The sequence below is a fragment of the Manduca sexta genome, unplaced genomic scaffold (assembly GCF_014839805.1).
Source record: "Manduca sexta isolate Smith_Timp_Sample1 unplaced genomic scaffold, JHU_Msex_v1.0 HiC_scaffold_1476, whole genome shotgun sequence".
In the NCBI taxonomy this organism is placed as follows: domain Eukaryota; kingdom Metazoa; phylum Arthropoda; class Insecta; order Lepidoptera; family Sphingidae; genus Manduca; species Manduca sexta.
Window position 1 is genome coordinate 19,922 of NW_023592344.1, and position 13,693 is coordinate 33,614.

The 13,693-nt window shown below is 34.8% G+C and overlaps 2 protein-coding genes across 3 annotated transcripts; both read left to right on the plus strand.

Annotated features, from left to right (window-relative positions):
- The first annotated feature begins 199 nt into the window (after positions 1-199).
- LOC115448965 lies at positions 200-2,580 on the plus strand. Of its 2 annotated transcripts, none has more exons than XM_030176604.2 (4): positions 200-766; positions 1,314-1,540; positions 1,956-2,039; positions 2,375-2,580. In XM_030176604.2, the coding sequence occupies exons 1-4, from the start codon at positions 643-645 to the stop codon at positions 2,552-2,554; spliced, it is 615 nt and encodes a 204-aa protein (XP_030032464.2). In that variant the 5' UTR covers positions 200-642; the 3' UTR covers positions 2,555-2,580. The 2 variants fall into 2 exon arrangements, with proteins under 2 accessions (XP_030032464.2, XP_030032465.2); XM_030176605.2 differs by having other exon boundaries at positions 2,378-2,580.
- Positions 2,581-7,283: 4,703 nt separating this feature from the next.
- Positions 7,284-11,160, plus strand: LOC119191403 (FAST kinase domain-containing protein 5, mitochondrial-like). Its single transcript, XM_037445307.1, has 3 exons — positions 7,284-9,203; positions 9,832-10,052; positions 11,039-11,160. The coding sequence occupies exons 1-3, from the start codon at positions 7,592-7,594 to the stop codon at positions 11,135-11,137; spliced, it is 1,932 nt and encodes a 643-aa protein (XP_037301204.1). The 5' UTR covers positions 7,284-7,591; the 3' UTR covers positions 11,138-11,160.
- Positions 11,161-13,693: the final 2,533 nt, after the last annotated feature.

Genomic DNA, 13,693 nt, shown 5'->3' on the forward strand with positions numbered 1-13,693 from the left:
GCAATATGTTACTAAAGCACCTAGACATCATCTTAATATACAACCAATACCATTACGTAGGTAATTCTATAAGGAACATTCACGTAGTTTTAAATTTTCAAAAAGACCTAATATTGAGTTTTTAAAGCAATTATTTGTAAATCTATATATTATATTCTTGGCATAACTCGAGCGCCATAAATGTATAAAACGAATGATCAAGGACCTCTTTACTAAATTCTACGCAGAATAGGTATTGTCCATAGTGATTTATATATTTTTGAATATTATGTCAACTTCGGTAAATAAATTACATCTCTTTGAATTTCATCAAAGAGCATTACAATACTATGAATTACATTATAAATTATTCTTTCGTAGATATAAATAGTTTATCTTTTACTTGTGGTTCCAAGTGCTAATCCTTTATTACTTTACATGCAAAATAATCATTACCAAACATAACTAAGTATCCCGATATTGGCTAAAATTACTGATAAAATGGCTAATAAAGTTAAACCCTTGAGTTATAAACAAAATGCATTCAAATAACTATTCATTTATATAACTTGACTCTGGTTAAATTAAAAAGAAAATAAAGCAGTGCATGACCAATTAAGAGGTGCCTACTTTGTGCTGCATATTTCATTATACACTCGCGTGATGCGTTACGGATTAATTAAACAATTACTAGTAAACAAAAACCGCGACGATAGAATCCTCGTCGAAAATATCTTTAAAGAAACTACAAGAAATGGCAAACAAATTTTACGATGGGTTTATCTTGGTAAGCATTACCTACCTATTATTCATACACAAAAACTTTGATAACGACAAGCCGCCTTTAAAAACAATTAAAAATCATAAAATAATTTAATATTCACCGATTCTAAAATTGGTAACCAGTATATACCTACTTAGGTAGGTAATATTAAATTATTTTTTGGTCTTTGAAAGCGGTTTTAATTATTTTTCTTAAAAAATATTCAATTTTTTGATGTGAGTAATAAATAGATTATCTCGGTGGCATAGTCGTATTTCGAACGTAGTACAAATATTGCGCTGAATTGTCAGGTCCGAATACCCGGTTGGCCAAAATGTTTTTCTGCTCAATATTAGCCCTGAGGCTCGAAGTGTGCCCGATAAATGGCTATAGACTCACTCACCCACTATTACTTGGGACTTAACTGGCAAAATATCTGTGTGTTACCACTCTACCTAATTCTGAAAAGGCAAAAAAGCGTGGTGCAAAGTATGTGTGTATGGAAGAAATAGACCCAACAGAACCGGACGCAAAAACGCGTCCTTCTTGTTAATATTAAATTATATTTCAGCTCTTACTCCGACAAATTTTATTATTGGATCTGAAAAAGTTCTAAAACACTTCACATCGGAGTCTTATATCTCGTATAGAGATGACTTACGAAAAATTCTTTCGTTCTATCCTTTGAAAGCAATTGATTTGACGATTTTCAAAAAAAGTAGAAGGCAATCATTAAAAGTTTGTTTTCAAGGAATAAGAACAACATATTACGAATTGGAATCAAACTCTAAGAGAAATGTAAGCTAATCGTAATTTATTATAGATTAATAGATTTTAAAGGTCCGGTACAAAAGAGTCGAGGGCAGCTTAAATTCCATTCGCGCGGCAGCCATAAGAAATGCCTAGTACCTGTTGCAGGGATCCATAAAAAAAAGTCATTTCTCGACAGTGTAAAGAATAAAGAATACTCGTCATACGATACGTACACCTAACATAATAAATAGTGGGGCGAGCGGGCACCGTATCCAATAGCGGACCCTGCTCGTCCCCACCACACCCATTGTCAACCACAAACACAACCATATCGGAACAATACAACAACATTTCTTAAACACAAACAAAAAAAAAAACATAATAACTAGGTAGCTAAGTATATTGAAAAAATAATAACTACATAGATACAATAAAGGTATAAGTATATATTTTATTATAGACATTTTGGAAAATGTGGAACATCTACATATCAGAATTGAATAACGAAACGAAGATATGGCCCTTTAATGGAAGTCATAATAAGGTAAAGTAAGGATTTTCATTTTCAGCATGCTTACGAAAAGATTTCCATAGAGACCTTCTCCATACAGTTGACCGGCGAGATAAGTATGCCCGCCTGATCATATTAATTAGTATCTAAGCAAAAAGACAAAAGCAGTAAGCACTATCTGGGGAAACGTTAGGTACTTAATAACTTAATAGCATGCCGAAGTGCGAAATTTGTTGCAAATGCAATAAATTTACCTCTAGAGTTATTTACCCACCCTTAATAATGGAAATCCACCCATATGGGACCGAAAAGGATAGCTGACAATTCACCTCTTCAAAATATAAACAAAGATATTATCTTAATTTCAGCAGTATCGTTTGCGTTGGATTGATAAATATTTATATCTTGGAGATAAAAGGGAAATTGAGGACCAAAATCGACCAATACCCGTGGCAGGTCTTGGTTCTAAATTTATTAAACTACTTAATTTGAAACCTCAATATTTTGGATGTCGCACTCAATCTGATCATTGGGTGCAATGTGATTAAAATTAAAATATACTTAGCTACTTGATTTGTGATTAAAAATTTAATATTCCTAAAAAAAATAAACAGATTTTTATCACATTTTGTGTAGTTTCATTGCACCTTTTGCTCGTGGTTTCACCCGCGTATAGAGATTTTCGGGATAAATTTCCCAATATATTCTATTTTCCAGCAGAGAACTGTGGTTACACACATATTTGTTACGTAACTTTACCCGTTTACTCAGCGCACGCAACGTAAGCTCTCAAAAGGAATAAATTTTCCCCGTTTTTGCCACATTTTTTGTTGATGCTCCGCTCCTATTTGCCACAGCGTGATGCTATACTAATAGCCTTCCTCGATAAATGGCTATCTAACACTTAAAGATTTTTTTAAATCGAACCAGTAGTTCCTAAGGTTAACGCGTTCAAACAAACAAATTCTTCAACTTTATATAATAGCATAGATTTAACAATTCAAACCTAAATTATAGTTTTATGATGTTATTATTAACTCCTTTCTTTATTTTTCTCAAAAATCATTTTAACTTTACTTAATAAGGTTTAAATCTATTAAAAAATTAATAATTAAAGAACTTCTAATGAGAAGTTTTATAACTATTCTTAGATAAAAATAATTTTAACAAAAAATTAAACCGCCTTCAAAAACCACTCAAAACCAAAAAATAATTTCACATAACAGTTATATATTGGATACTAATTTTGGAGTCGGTGCCTAATTAAAATTTCTAGTTAGCTAACTAAATATAACTAAATATAGCTATATTTGTTGCATAGTCCATCTATGAGCTACATTTCTTTCAAATGAATTAAAAGGAGAAGGTTCGCGTTTCTACTAACAAACATACACAGTGAAAGGTGTAATACCAAGCACATGTATGGTGTTTCATGTTTTTCTTTCCTCTTTTTTCGGGGCAGGGAGTGTAATATACCCACATTTGACCAGCTACAGTAGAAACCGGTTATAACGACACCGGTTATAGCGACGCATCGGCTATAACGACTGAATAGGAAGGTCCGTTTAAATAAATGCATATAAAAAGCGTATTGTTTATAATGACTATCGGATATAGCGTCCTGATTCAGTGGGCCCTTCGATGTCGCTATAACCGGTTTACACTGTATATGTAACAGGGGAAGAATTTGGATAGTGTACAGTTCACAAATTTAAATATTTCCTTAATAGCTTCCATTTGCTGTGCTGCGGCGGTGCGTTCATCTCCGGTGATGATCTGACTTGCTGACTTTGTACGCTGGCAGCACATTGTTTTCGTATATTTGTTAATGTATTTATCTAGTTTAACTAACAATTTTAATTAGGCACCGACTCCAAAATTAGTATCCAATATATAACTGTTATGTGAAATTATTTTTTGGTTTTGAGTGGTTTTTGAAGGCGGTTTAATTTTTTGTTAAAATTATTTTTATTTTTTGCTTTAAATTATTTTAAATTATTTTAATTTTTTGTTAAAATTATTTTTATTTTTTGCTTTTAAAATTTTTGTTAAAATTATTTTTATTTTTTGCTTTTAACACAAGTTAGTAAAAAATAGACCGTCTCAATGGCATAGTTGTGTTTTGCTCACGATACGATTATCGCGCTGAGGAGTTACACCTCTGAGTACCACTGAAAAGGGGAAAAGGTGTGATGCTATATATATGTATGTAAGAAGTAGATTCAAGCAAACCTAACGCAAAAACACAACTGATATATTTGGCTCACAGTACAACTATCGCTCTGTGGTGTTACACCTCTGCCTACCCCTGAAAAGGGGAAAAGGTGTGATGCTATATATATGGATGTAAGTAAGAAGTAGAGGCAACTAAACCCAACGCAAAAACACAACTAATGTGTTTCGCTCGCAGTACGACTATCGCGCTGAAATGTTACACCTCTGCCTACCCCTAAAAAGGGGAAAAGGTGTGATGCTATATATATGTATGTAAGAAGTAGATTCAAGCAAATGTAACGCAAAAACACAACTGATATATTTCGATCATACAACTATCACGCTGTGGTGTTATATCCCTGCCTACCCCTAAAAAGGGGAAAAGGTGTGATGCTATATACATATATGTATGTATGTAAAAAGTAGAGTCAATTAAACCCAACCCAAAAACACAACTGATATGTTTCACACACAGTACGACTATCGCGATGAAATGTTACGCCTCTGCCTACCCCTAACACGGGGAAAAGGTGTTATGCTATATGTATAAGTATGTGAGAAGTACAGTCAACCAAACTCAATGCAAAAACATAACTAAATACGCCACAGGAAAGCTAAATTCGCGATTTCGTTTTCTTAGACGACATAATTATTCTAGTTTTTTTAATTTTAAGTTCAAACTACCGAAGCGATGTTGAAAAAATTTTTATGGGACCAATCTGGAGAGAAATTCTTTAGAATAAAAAAAAGAATTTTCCAAATCGGTTCATAAATGAGCGAGTTCTGAGGTAACAAACATACAAAAAAAAATTCATGTCGAATTGATAACCTCCTCCTTTTTTGAAGTCGGTTAAAAATGAAAACCACTGGGTCAAGATGGTATTTAATACTGTCAAATTATTCCACCAAAGTATTCCCTCGCCTTAAGTTTGTCTTATGTCAACGAAACAGGGGCATCTATGTATAATACTTGTAGGTAGGGAAAGATGCCCCTTGTATTAAAAAAGTGTGGCGCTTGTAATGAAATAAATCTATGTATTATGTATGTACGTGTAAAATGTTAGTAGTCCATTGAAAAGTTACATTGGGGGTTGCGTTTTTTAGAGGACGCAATTTTATTTCTTTTAAGTGTGGGGGTATAACTTTTTATTTATAGTTCTACGACAAAAGTTACTAGACCAAAGTTGTAGAGAATTTAATTTGCAACAAAAATGTTTATACATTTTTTGTCAGATAAATAGTTTAAGAGATACATGGTAAAACCATTTCAACCCCTATTTTCAAGACGGCGGCCGTGGGACAAGGGTGGCGACCCCACAAACTTGGTTTTAGCTTTACACTGACCCGCCCTACACTTCAAAAAAATAAAATTGCGTCCTCTAAAAAACGCAAGGTAAGGCCTAAAAAATTTAACATTTCAATGGACTATAGTAACAATGATATTAAACAAAAACGATATTGTACTCAACTTATAAAATAAAAAAATACGAGTGTGATAAAATATTCGCGTTCCGTAATCCGCAGTGGACATAGGAAATAATTGTCTTTCCTAGAATGCCACCGAGGATACATCTAAGCCCGTTTACTAGAGCGTGCATATATGCGGGGCCCACAGTATCATACTTATGCCGTTAGATTTGTCGATGCGTATTTCTAATTATTATTATGTAAGATAATGACTGCCTAAGTAGCATAGTTGTATTGCGTACGCGGTACAACAGCACTTTGAGATCCGGGTTTTTCTGGCCTATCAACCCGGAGTCTGAACTTCGTGCTCGATATGGGGACAAGCTCGCCCCTATAAGTACATCATGGGACGATACTAGATTTTTTTTTGGGAACTGCCGCCTTTACCACCGTGGGTACCCTGCTAACGGTGTACAAGCGATTCCCCGGCTTAGCAACCACGGAACTCCCAATGAAGATTTGATGGGCCCTAACGCTATCACTGAGGGTGCCAGCGGACGGTACGCAGGCAACCGGCAGCTATTCGGTCACGGGGCCCAGGAGGAAGAAGGGAGGGCATAGAGGGCAGGAACAGAAGAGGAAGGAGGAGGAGCTTTGTTAGGATGGTTGGAAGAGAGAGGTAGGAGAGATTATTATAGGCCTCAAAGTGTATTTGGCAACCAAGAAGTATACACATTACATTATGTGCCTAGAGTCGCGGCATAGTGTTCCCCCGTGCATGGGCGTGCATTCGGTGTGAAGACCGAGCGCGGACGATACTAGTTTTTTTTTTAGACGATACTAGTTGCATACAAGAGGATATTACCGCAATTGTTAACTGAAAATAGGTCTTTCTTTGAAGGGACAATATATTTAGGACTTATTGGGGTTAAAAAAAATTAACCGGGAACACACATGCTTGCTTGCTTATTGGTAGTATTATGCAGACCTTGTTGTTTTTTTTTATCGTGGCTCGCGAAATACATACCGTAAAAGACACAAGCATCCCCGGACGGTCGTCACAATCATGCCGGCCTATAATCTATAATCTGGCAACACTTATTCCTCATATCCTATAACGTGGAAAAAATTTGGTTAAAAATTCCTCTAACTGATCCAAATGATGATATCACTCTGTCTATTCGTCGTAAAAACGAGTTTTTGAATCTCCAACACTGCACAAGATTGTAGGTCTCTCCTCGCTACTTTCCTCGTCCACACGCCCCTCTTAAAGTTCTGGCCCGCGTGCCGCCATATACGGTAATGAATAGATTGTTTAGTACGCTCATCCCATAATTGTTGATGTCTCCATTCCTTTGACCTCTCCCACTGGCCGTCCTAAAGCGCTCAGCCAAAAGTGCGGTGTGTTTAATAAGCCGACCCTTGTCCAGCTAACAATCATATGACAGGATAAAAAAAAATATAATAAAAACCCGGTCCGTCAGACCGGGGTCACGACATTGTTAGTCAATTGCAAATTATCGTCACAAACTGCATGATAACTCTCTAGGGTTAACTCCACAGCTTCCAATAGTACTTTTTTTAATTAAACTAGACTGATATGCCTGAAAATTCGTCATTCCTTTGCCTATTCTTGAAGATTGCAAGAAATAAAAAACATAACCTAGACGTTAAAACTGTCGTTGTTCAAGATTTATCGAGGAAAGTTTAGTTTAGTTATATTTTATGAAATAAAGCTAGAGAATTGTGAATATAAAATAAAACTCAAAGAAGAACTTATCTATATAGGTTATTAACAGTTAACCATAAAACAAACTATGGTGATATAGAACGATAGATCGCAATAAAGATTATTAAGCGCACTACTTTTATTTAACGAAACGAAGAAAGTAATATGTTTATTTTAAGGATATTTTTTGAATTAAAAGATTTACATAAACGGTAAGAAAACGATAAAACCGAAAATGGCTTTCATGAACATAGCGCGTAATTTAGCATATTCAAATCCTTGCAAACAATTTAAATTAATTGGTAAAACAAAATTATTACATAAATGCATCAGAAATATAAGCATTACTTCGCTTTTTAAAGCAAAAATGCATATGGAATATGAAAATAAATATGCATTTACCATTTTAGAAAATAAAGGATATGCTAACAGCTTAATATCAAAACCAGCAGACAATTTATTATCTTCAACACAAGTTCAAGATATACTGCAAACTGACTGGTCAAATAAATCTCCTAGTGAAGTTTTCAAGGTATTCCCGGAATTAGCTATGTATTCTGCACAAAATAATTTATGTTTATCAAATACAATGTTTGATAAATACATAGACACTCTTACAGATAATATAGCATCAGCTACAGATAAAGAATTAGAATCTTTATTTTATGCCATCAACCTGTGGCCAGATCCTCCATCCATTAGAACAAGAAATTATATTGAAGTGTGGGCAGCACTGGATGATGAATGTTTAAATCGAGTCAAGCAATGGTCAAATGATCAACTTCTGAATTTTATTACTTTCTTCTACATGATAAGTGTGATAAGAATGAGTGACTTTTGTGTTAAAACTTTGAATAAGTTGGCAACAAAAGTAAAACAGTTGACTCCAGCACAAGTTGTTCAAACAACATTTTTTGTTGGTGTGATGAGAAAACAACCCTTTGATGTGTATAATATTGAACATTATTTAAATGACAATTTCACAAGTTTTACAGTTGATGATTTGGCAATAATGTCTATGGGTTTTTTTAAAAGCAAAACACCAATAAGAAATTTAAATATAGTGTACAAAATTATTAATATAGTAATGGAGAATGCAAATACTATACATGAAGTTTCTTTAGCTGCATTATTGAAAATAATTAGGTATTCATTGAAAATTACTGTGAATGATGCAGTATACCAGATGTTGGATGTATTACAGCACCAAGTCCCCAGGTTGTCGGTTATGTGCAATGTTCACTTAGCCCTTGTGGGAACAGCAACCCTTACTTTGCACAAGGGTTGTTTATCTACTATAGCAGAACACACAATTACACAAATGTCAAAAACCAGAATGAAAGACCTAGAACGATTGGTTTTATCATATGGAACATTTACATTGAAACCAGATACAAAAGAATGTTTTTTTACAAAAGTAATGGATGAATTAAGAAAGGCAGAAAGAGAAGAAGAAATTTTAAAACATGGAAGATCTTTTGCATGTTGTGTGTCATATTTAGGCCTTCTTGGAATATATCCTATAGATCTTATGAGTAAAGCATTAAGTAAGGACTTCTTGACAATCACCTATGGAAAACAAATACATTCTTATGGAAGAGAGATCCTAGTGATTAATAACATGGCTGAAATATTTTGCAGTAATGCTCAGATGAATCGGTTAGATAAAAGAGAAACAATAATTTTAGCAAAAAAATACACAGATTTTGTACCTTCAGAGGATTATTCGAAACAATATAATGTCACAGAAAGAATGATGTTAGATGTAATGAAGGTTTTGAAAGATAGTAGAGGTGGCAATGAATTTGTTGTAGCTGATCATATATTACCACACCATCAAAGAGGAGGTAAGAATAGTGTTCATAAATATTTTTATTATGTTAAACTATACAACATGGCATAAATTTGTGCTCGAAATTTAACCCTCGTACTAAGTACTTCCAGAATAAAAAGTAGTCTATGTTGTTATAGTTCATGCTTACCTGTGGTGTACCCACAAAAAAAAATCTTTATTAAATATATTAGTTTCGTAACTTTTTCTCAAAAAACAGCTTTAATACAATATTTCCACATATTTTGCTGTAGGTTCAGAAAATTGTGAACTGCAAAAATGTACAAGAAATTAATTATTTGTAATTAAAGATTCTGTCAGTAGCTATTACAATACTGCTTTTGAGTTGGATTTATTATTAATTTCAACTTAATTACTAATGAATAAAAATGCACATGTATGCAGCTCAGAAGCTGATAACAAACATTATACATTGCGAGATAAGGCCACACACTTACATTATTTAACTGGTTCATGTGAGACATGAAAGTTCATTTTAAAATTAAACCAGCTTTTTCCTACAACAAACCTAAATAAACATGTTACCGAAAGGACAAGCCTTTACATTTTATGTGTAATAAATGTGTAGAAAGTTTACAGCAATCAGGAAATTTTAGATTTAAATTATATTATTTTGTTTTCAGATATTATTTTATGTAATGATGCTCAGGGAAAGCCGTTACCAGTTAAAGATTCTTTTTCGAATATTAATTTTGGGGTTCTTAGAAGACCGCCCGACAAGAACAAATGGATCGTTTTGGTAATAGCTGGAAGAAATGCAATTTTATACGGTACTGATATACCAACTGGATATTTTCATATAAAAGTTAATGAGCTACGAAAATTAGGATTTCATGCAGCTTTGGTAAGATATAGCATTTTGTTTATTAAAATTAATTTCATAAGTCGAGTGCGGCCCACACAACAACCAACAATTGTTTCGATTTAAGAAAGTAGCGCCCGTGCGACACCATACGCCAGGCGAGTACTAAAAAAATTTCTCGTCGCGGCGCGGCGGTTCAAAAGGTTAGCTTTTCAGCCGACAGTAATATAATATTACGATGTGTTTCCACAATTCGCACCAGGCCAGCGTAGTCGACTAAGGCCTAATCCCTCTCAGAAGTAGAGGAGGCCCGTGCCCAACAGTGGGACAGTATATAATGCAGGGCTGATATTATTATACGATGTGTTTTGTGCATCCGATGGGCACACATCTTTTGTGTGGGACGTATGCTCGTAGGGTTGATTTTCACACGTTAAGCGTGTGAAGCCGTACTGCCGTTCGAAATCGCTTCGCAAGTGCACGATTATTGATTATAGCTTTTGCCCGCGGCTCCGCCCGCGTTATAAAGTTTTTCAGACTAAAGTTTTCCGTTATAAAAGTAGTAGTTTCCCGGAAGCCTATGTTCTTCCCAGGGTCTCAAACTGTCTCCATACCAAATTTCATCTTAATACGTTGGGTAGTTTTTGAGTTTAACACGTTGAGGCAGACAGATGCAGCGGGGGACTTTGTTTTATTATATAATTTTTAGAACTTTTAATCTATCAAAACTAATAATTTTTCCCCGTTTTTGCAATATGTTTCATTACTGCTCCGCTCCTATTGGTCATAGCGTGATGATATATAGCCTATAGCGCTCCACAAATAAAGGGCTATCCAACACAAAACGAATTTTTCAGTTGAAACCGGAAGTTCCTGAGATTAGCGCGTTCAAACAAACAAACAAACTCTTCAGCTTTATATAATAGTATAGACAATACACATGTCGTATGCTAAACCACAACGGCGCCGCAGTCAACACGTATTTTTATTGAATTTTTAAATGTTATACGTATATTTTTGTCTTTCAGGTTCCATGGTCAATATACTCCAAGTATGACGCAAGAGATGATAAAGAAGATTTTTTGGATAGTATAATTAATAATGCATTAAAAAATACACCTGAATGAAAAATAAAATATTGATAACTGAACATTGTTCATCTTTTTTATAGAGTATAAAAGCCTGATATAGTTCATGTGTAGCATAAGAGTGCAAGGTCAAATAAATAAGGTACTAATTAAAATAAATAAAACAACATAGTTTCCGATCCAATTAGAGACTAGTTTAACTACGAATACAGATGATTGTTTAGTTATTGTCGAATGTTACCTATTATCGTGTTTTCTATGCGTATATGTATATTTTATACGGGTACGGCAGTCACCTTTCTGCGCCTGATGGGAAGTGAAATGGGGTCCTACAGAATGTCAACTGACGAGAGATGTCAAATATGGCGGCCTGTTGGAACCAGATAACCACGGCAGATCTCCAAAAAAAAATCTAGTGGTTATATTATTCTCTTTGGCCGGTTGTTGACGCTGTGACGTCATCTCCCAGGAAATTTAACCCTGAATCCACACACTCTGGGACTAGAAGACAACGCAAGTAGGAGAGTGTGGATCCAGGGTTACATAATATTATACTTAAACCAAAGTCTCCCGCTGCGCTGTGTCTGTCTATCCGGACCAAAGACCTCTTTGGTCTGAACGCGATAAACTCAAAACTACCGATCGAATTTTCACCATTATACAGTTTGGTGCGATTGACGGGGAAGGTTTATGTGTTCAAGTCATTTATGATTTGTTTCAATTGGTTGAAATGTAACAATTATTGTTGAAGATTCCGGAGAAATCAAGCCAACTAGACTGGGAGTTTCAATTGGAAACACTGCCTAATCCCTAAAAGATGTAACAAAATGTGTGATGAAATTGATCATCTTTTATAGGCCTACTGAAAATACCCAGATGGCATGTGTCTATCTTTTAAAATAGTGTAATGTACTCATGTGTACATGTGAGTAATAGTCATTATTTTAATTAAAAAAAAAGCGGTCTCATATTAAGTATATCGTAATTGGAGAGCTAGACGGATTATTAATCCTTATCCACAAATACGTTAATTAGCTTACTACTACGTTCACTACGACCCGTGCGACCAAATAAATTCAAGCGCTTTCAGCATCTCAGACCGATGCCCGCAAAATACGGTCGCCCACTGTTTTTTTAAACATAGCCTTTCATTTTTTAGCCTGGCAAGGTCCAACTTATACAAACCAATGACTAAATATAAAGAGGACAGGCCTCAAAGTTAGCTATATGAGTAAGTTATATTTATGTTAGGGAAATCGACGCAGAATTGTCAAAATATATGTCTATCTCTTTTACTCAAAGCTTATTTGGAACGCAACAAACAAAGACAAAAATAATTGCTTTCTTCGAATATGGCACTATTTCGTTTACTTTAACACACTGGGACCGCCTTGCAGCAGAAACGCCATTTATTGCAGCCCAGTCGGCAAGTACATGTAGAAGCGCGGGAAACGTTCGAACTTGGCGGGTGTTTTATTTTGGCTTAAAGGAAAAAAAAATATTTGTATATAAAATTAGTCAGTTAAGTTGTATATTGTATATATATATTTACTTATTTCTTTTCATTTTTACTGTGTATAAATAGAAACACTACTATTGGTAAGTTTTTTTTAATAAAATTTAATATATTATGAGCAGGATGAAGGAGCCCCCAGACCCTGGGGTGTTGTTCCTGAACCTTCACAGTTCATAACTGTAGATACTGCCTCTAGTATGGATACTGATTGTTCAACATCCAATGTAAATAAAAGAAAACGGGCAACGTCTGCATAGAATTTGTAAAATCTGTAACAAAAAACGAAATAACCCAATGGCAATTGAATCTGGCAAACATGGTTGTTGTTGTGTGGACAGTGATGAGAAGAACTCTGGTGATCCATCTCCATATTCACAAGTGCAGTCAACCCCAGTTGTTCCTTCTTCGCTTCCAATCGTTTCTGACTCTTTAGGTGAGGTTAAAAGAAAGCAATATTCCAATTCAGATGCAGCACCCTTTGTAGTTCATATTGTAAAATCTTCTGAAGACACAAATAAAGATGTTAGTTTTCATCCAATATGCTTTGGTCGCTTTTACACAAATATCAAATAGACAATATTGTCCTAGGCAGTGTAAAGCTGTATTGGACGCCAATAAAATATCCATGGCATTTTCCAATTGTACATCGGCTAACACATTTTTAAGTCATACTGCATTAACCCGAAAAGGGGCTATGAGGCATATATCCCAACATTTCATATCACAAGAATGGGACTTGTAAGAGGTATCCCATGTGATATGTCCCTAAGTGAGGTAAAAGAAAATATAAGAGTTCCCTTAGGTTGTGGAGAAATTATTAAAGTTCGACGCCTTAATTATAAGAGTACTGTTGATGGGACTGTGACATGGAAACCCTCACAAACAGTGGTGTTAACTTTTGACGGCCAGGTTCTTCCCACGCATATTTATGTGTTATAATGCACTTAAAGTAGATTTATATATATACCCAACTATTCAATGTTTTAATTGTTGTCGATATGGACATACTAAAACTAGTTGTAGATCAAAGCCTAGGTGTTATAAATGTGGTCATGAGCATAATGGCTCATCTTGTAGCT

Bases quoted from the DNA above. Each gene is read 5' to 3' on its own strand.
- LOC119191403 (XM_037445307.1), top strand. From the start codon at position 7,592: ATGGCTTTCATGAACATAGCGCGTAATTTAGCATATTCAAATCCTTGC. The intron at 9,204-9,831 runs GTAAGAATAGTG...TTTTGTTTTCAG, and splicing joins ACCACACCATCAAAGAGGAG to ATATTATTTTATGTAATGAT. The intron at 10,053-11,038 runs GTAAGATATAGC...TTTGTCTTTCAG, and splicing joins TAGGATTTCATGCAGCTTTG to GTTCCATGGTCAATATACTC.
- LOC115448965 (XM_030176604.2), top strand. From the start codon at position 643: ATGCGTTACGGATTAATTAAACAATTACTAGTAAACAAAAACCGCGAC. The intron at 1,541-1,955 runs GTAAGCTAATCG...ATTTTATTATAG, and splicing joins AATCAAACTCTAAGAGAAAT to ACATTTTGGAAAATGTGGAA. The intron at 2,040-2,374 runs GTAAAGTAAGGA...TCTTAATTTCAG, and splicing joins TTAATGGAAGTCATAATAAG to CAGTATCGTTTGCGTTGGAT.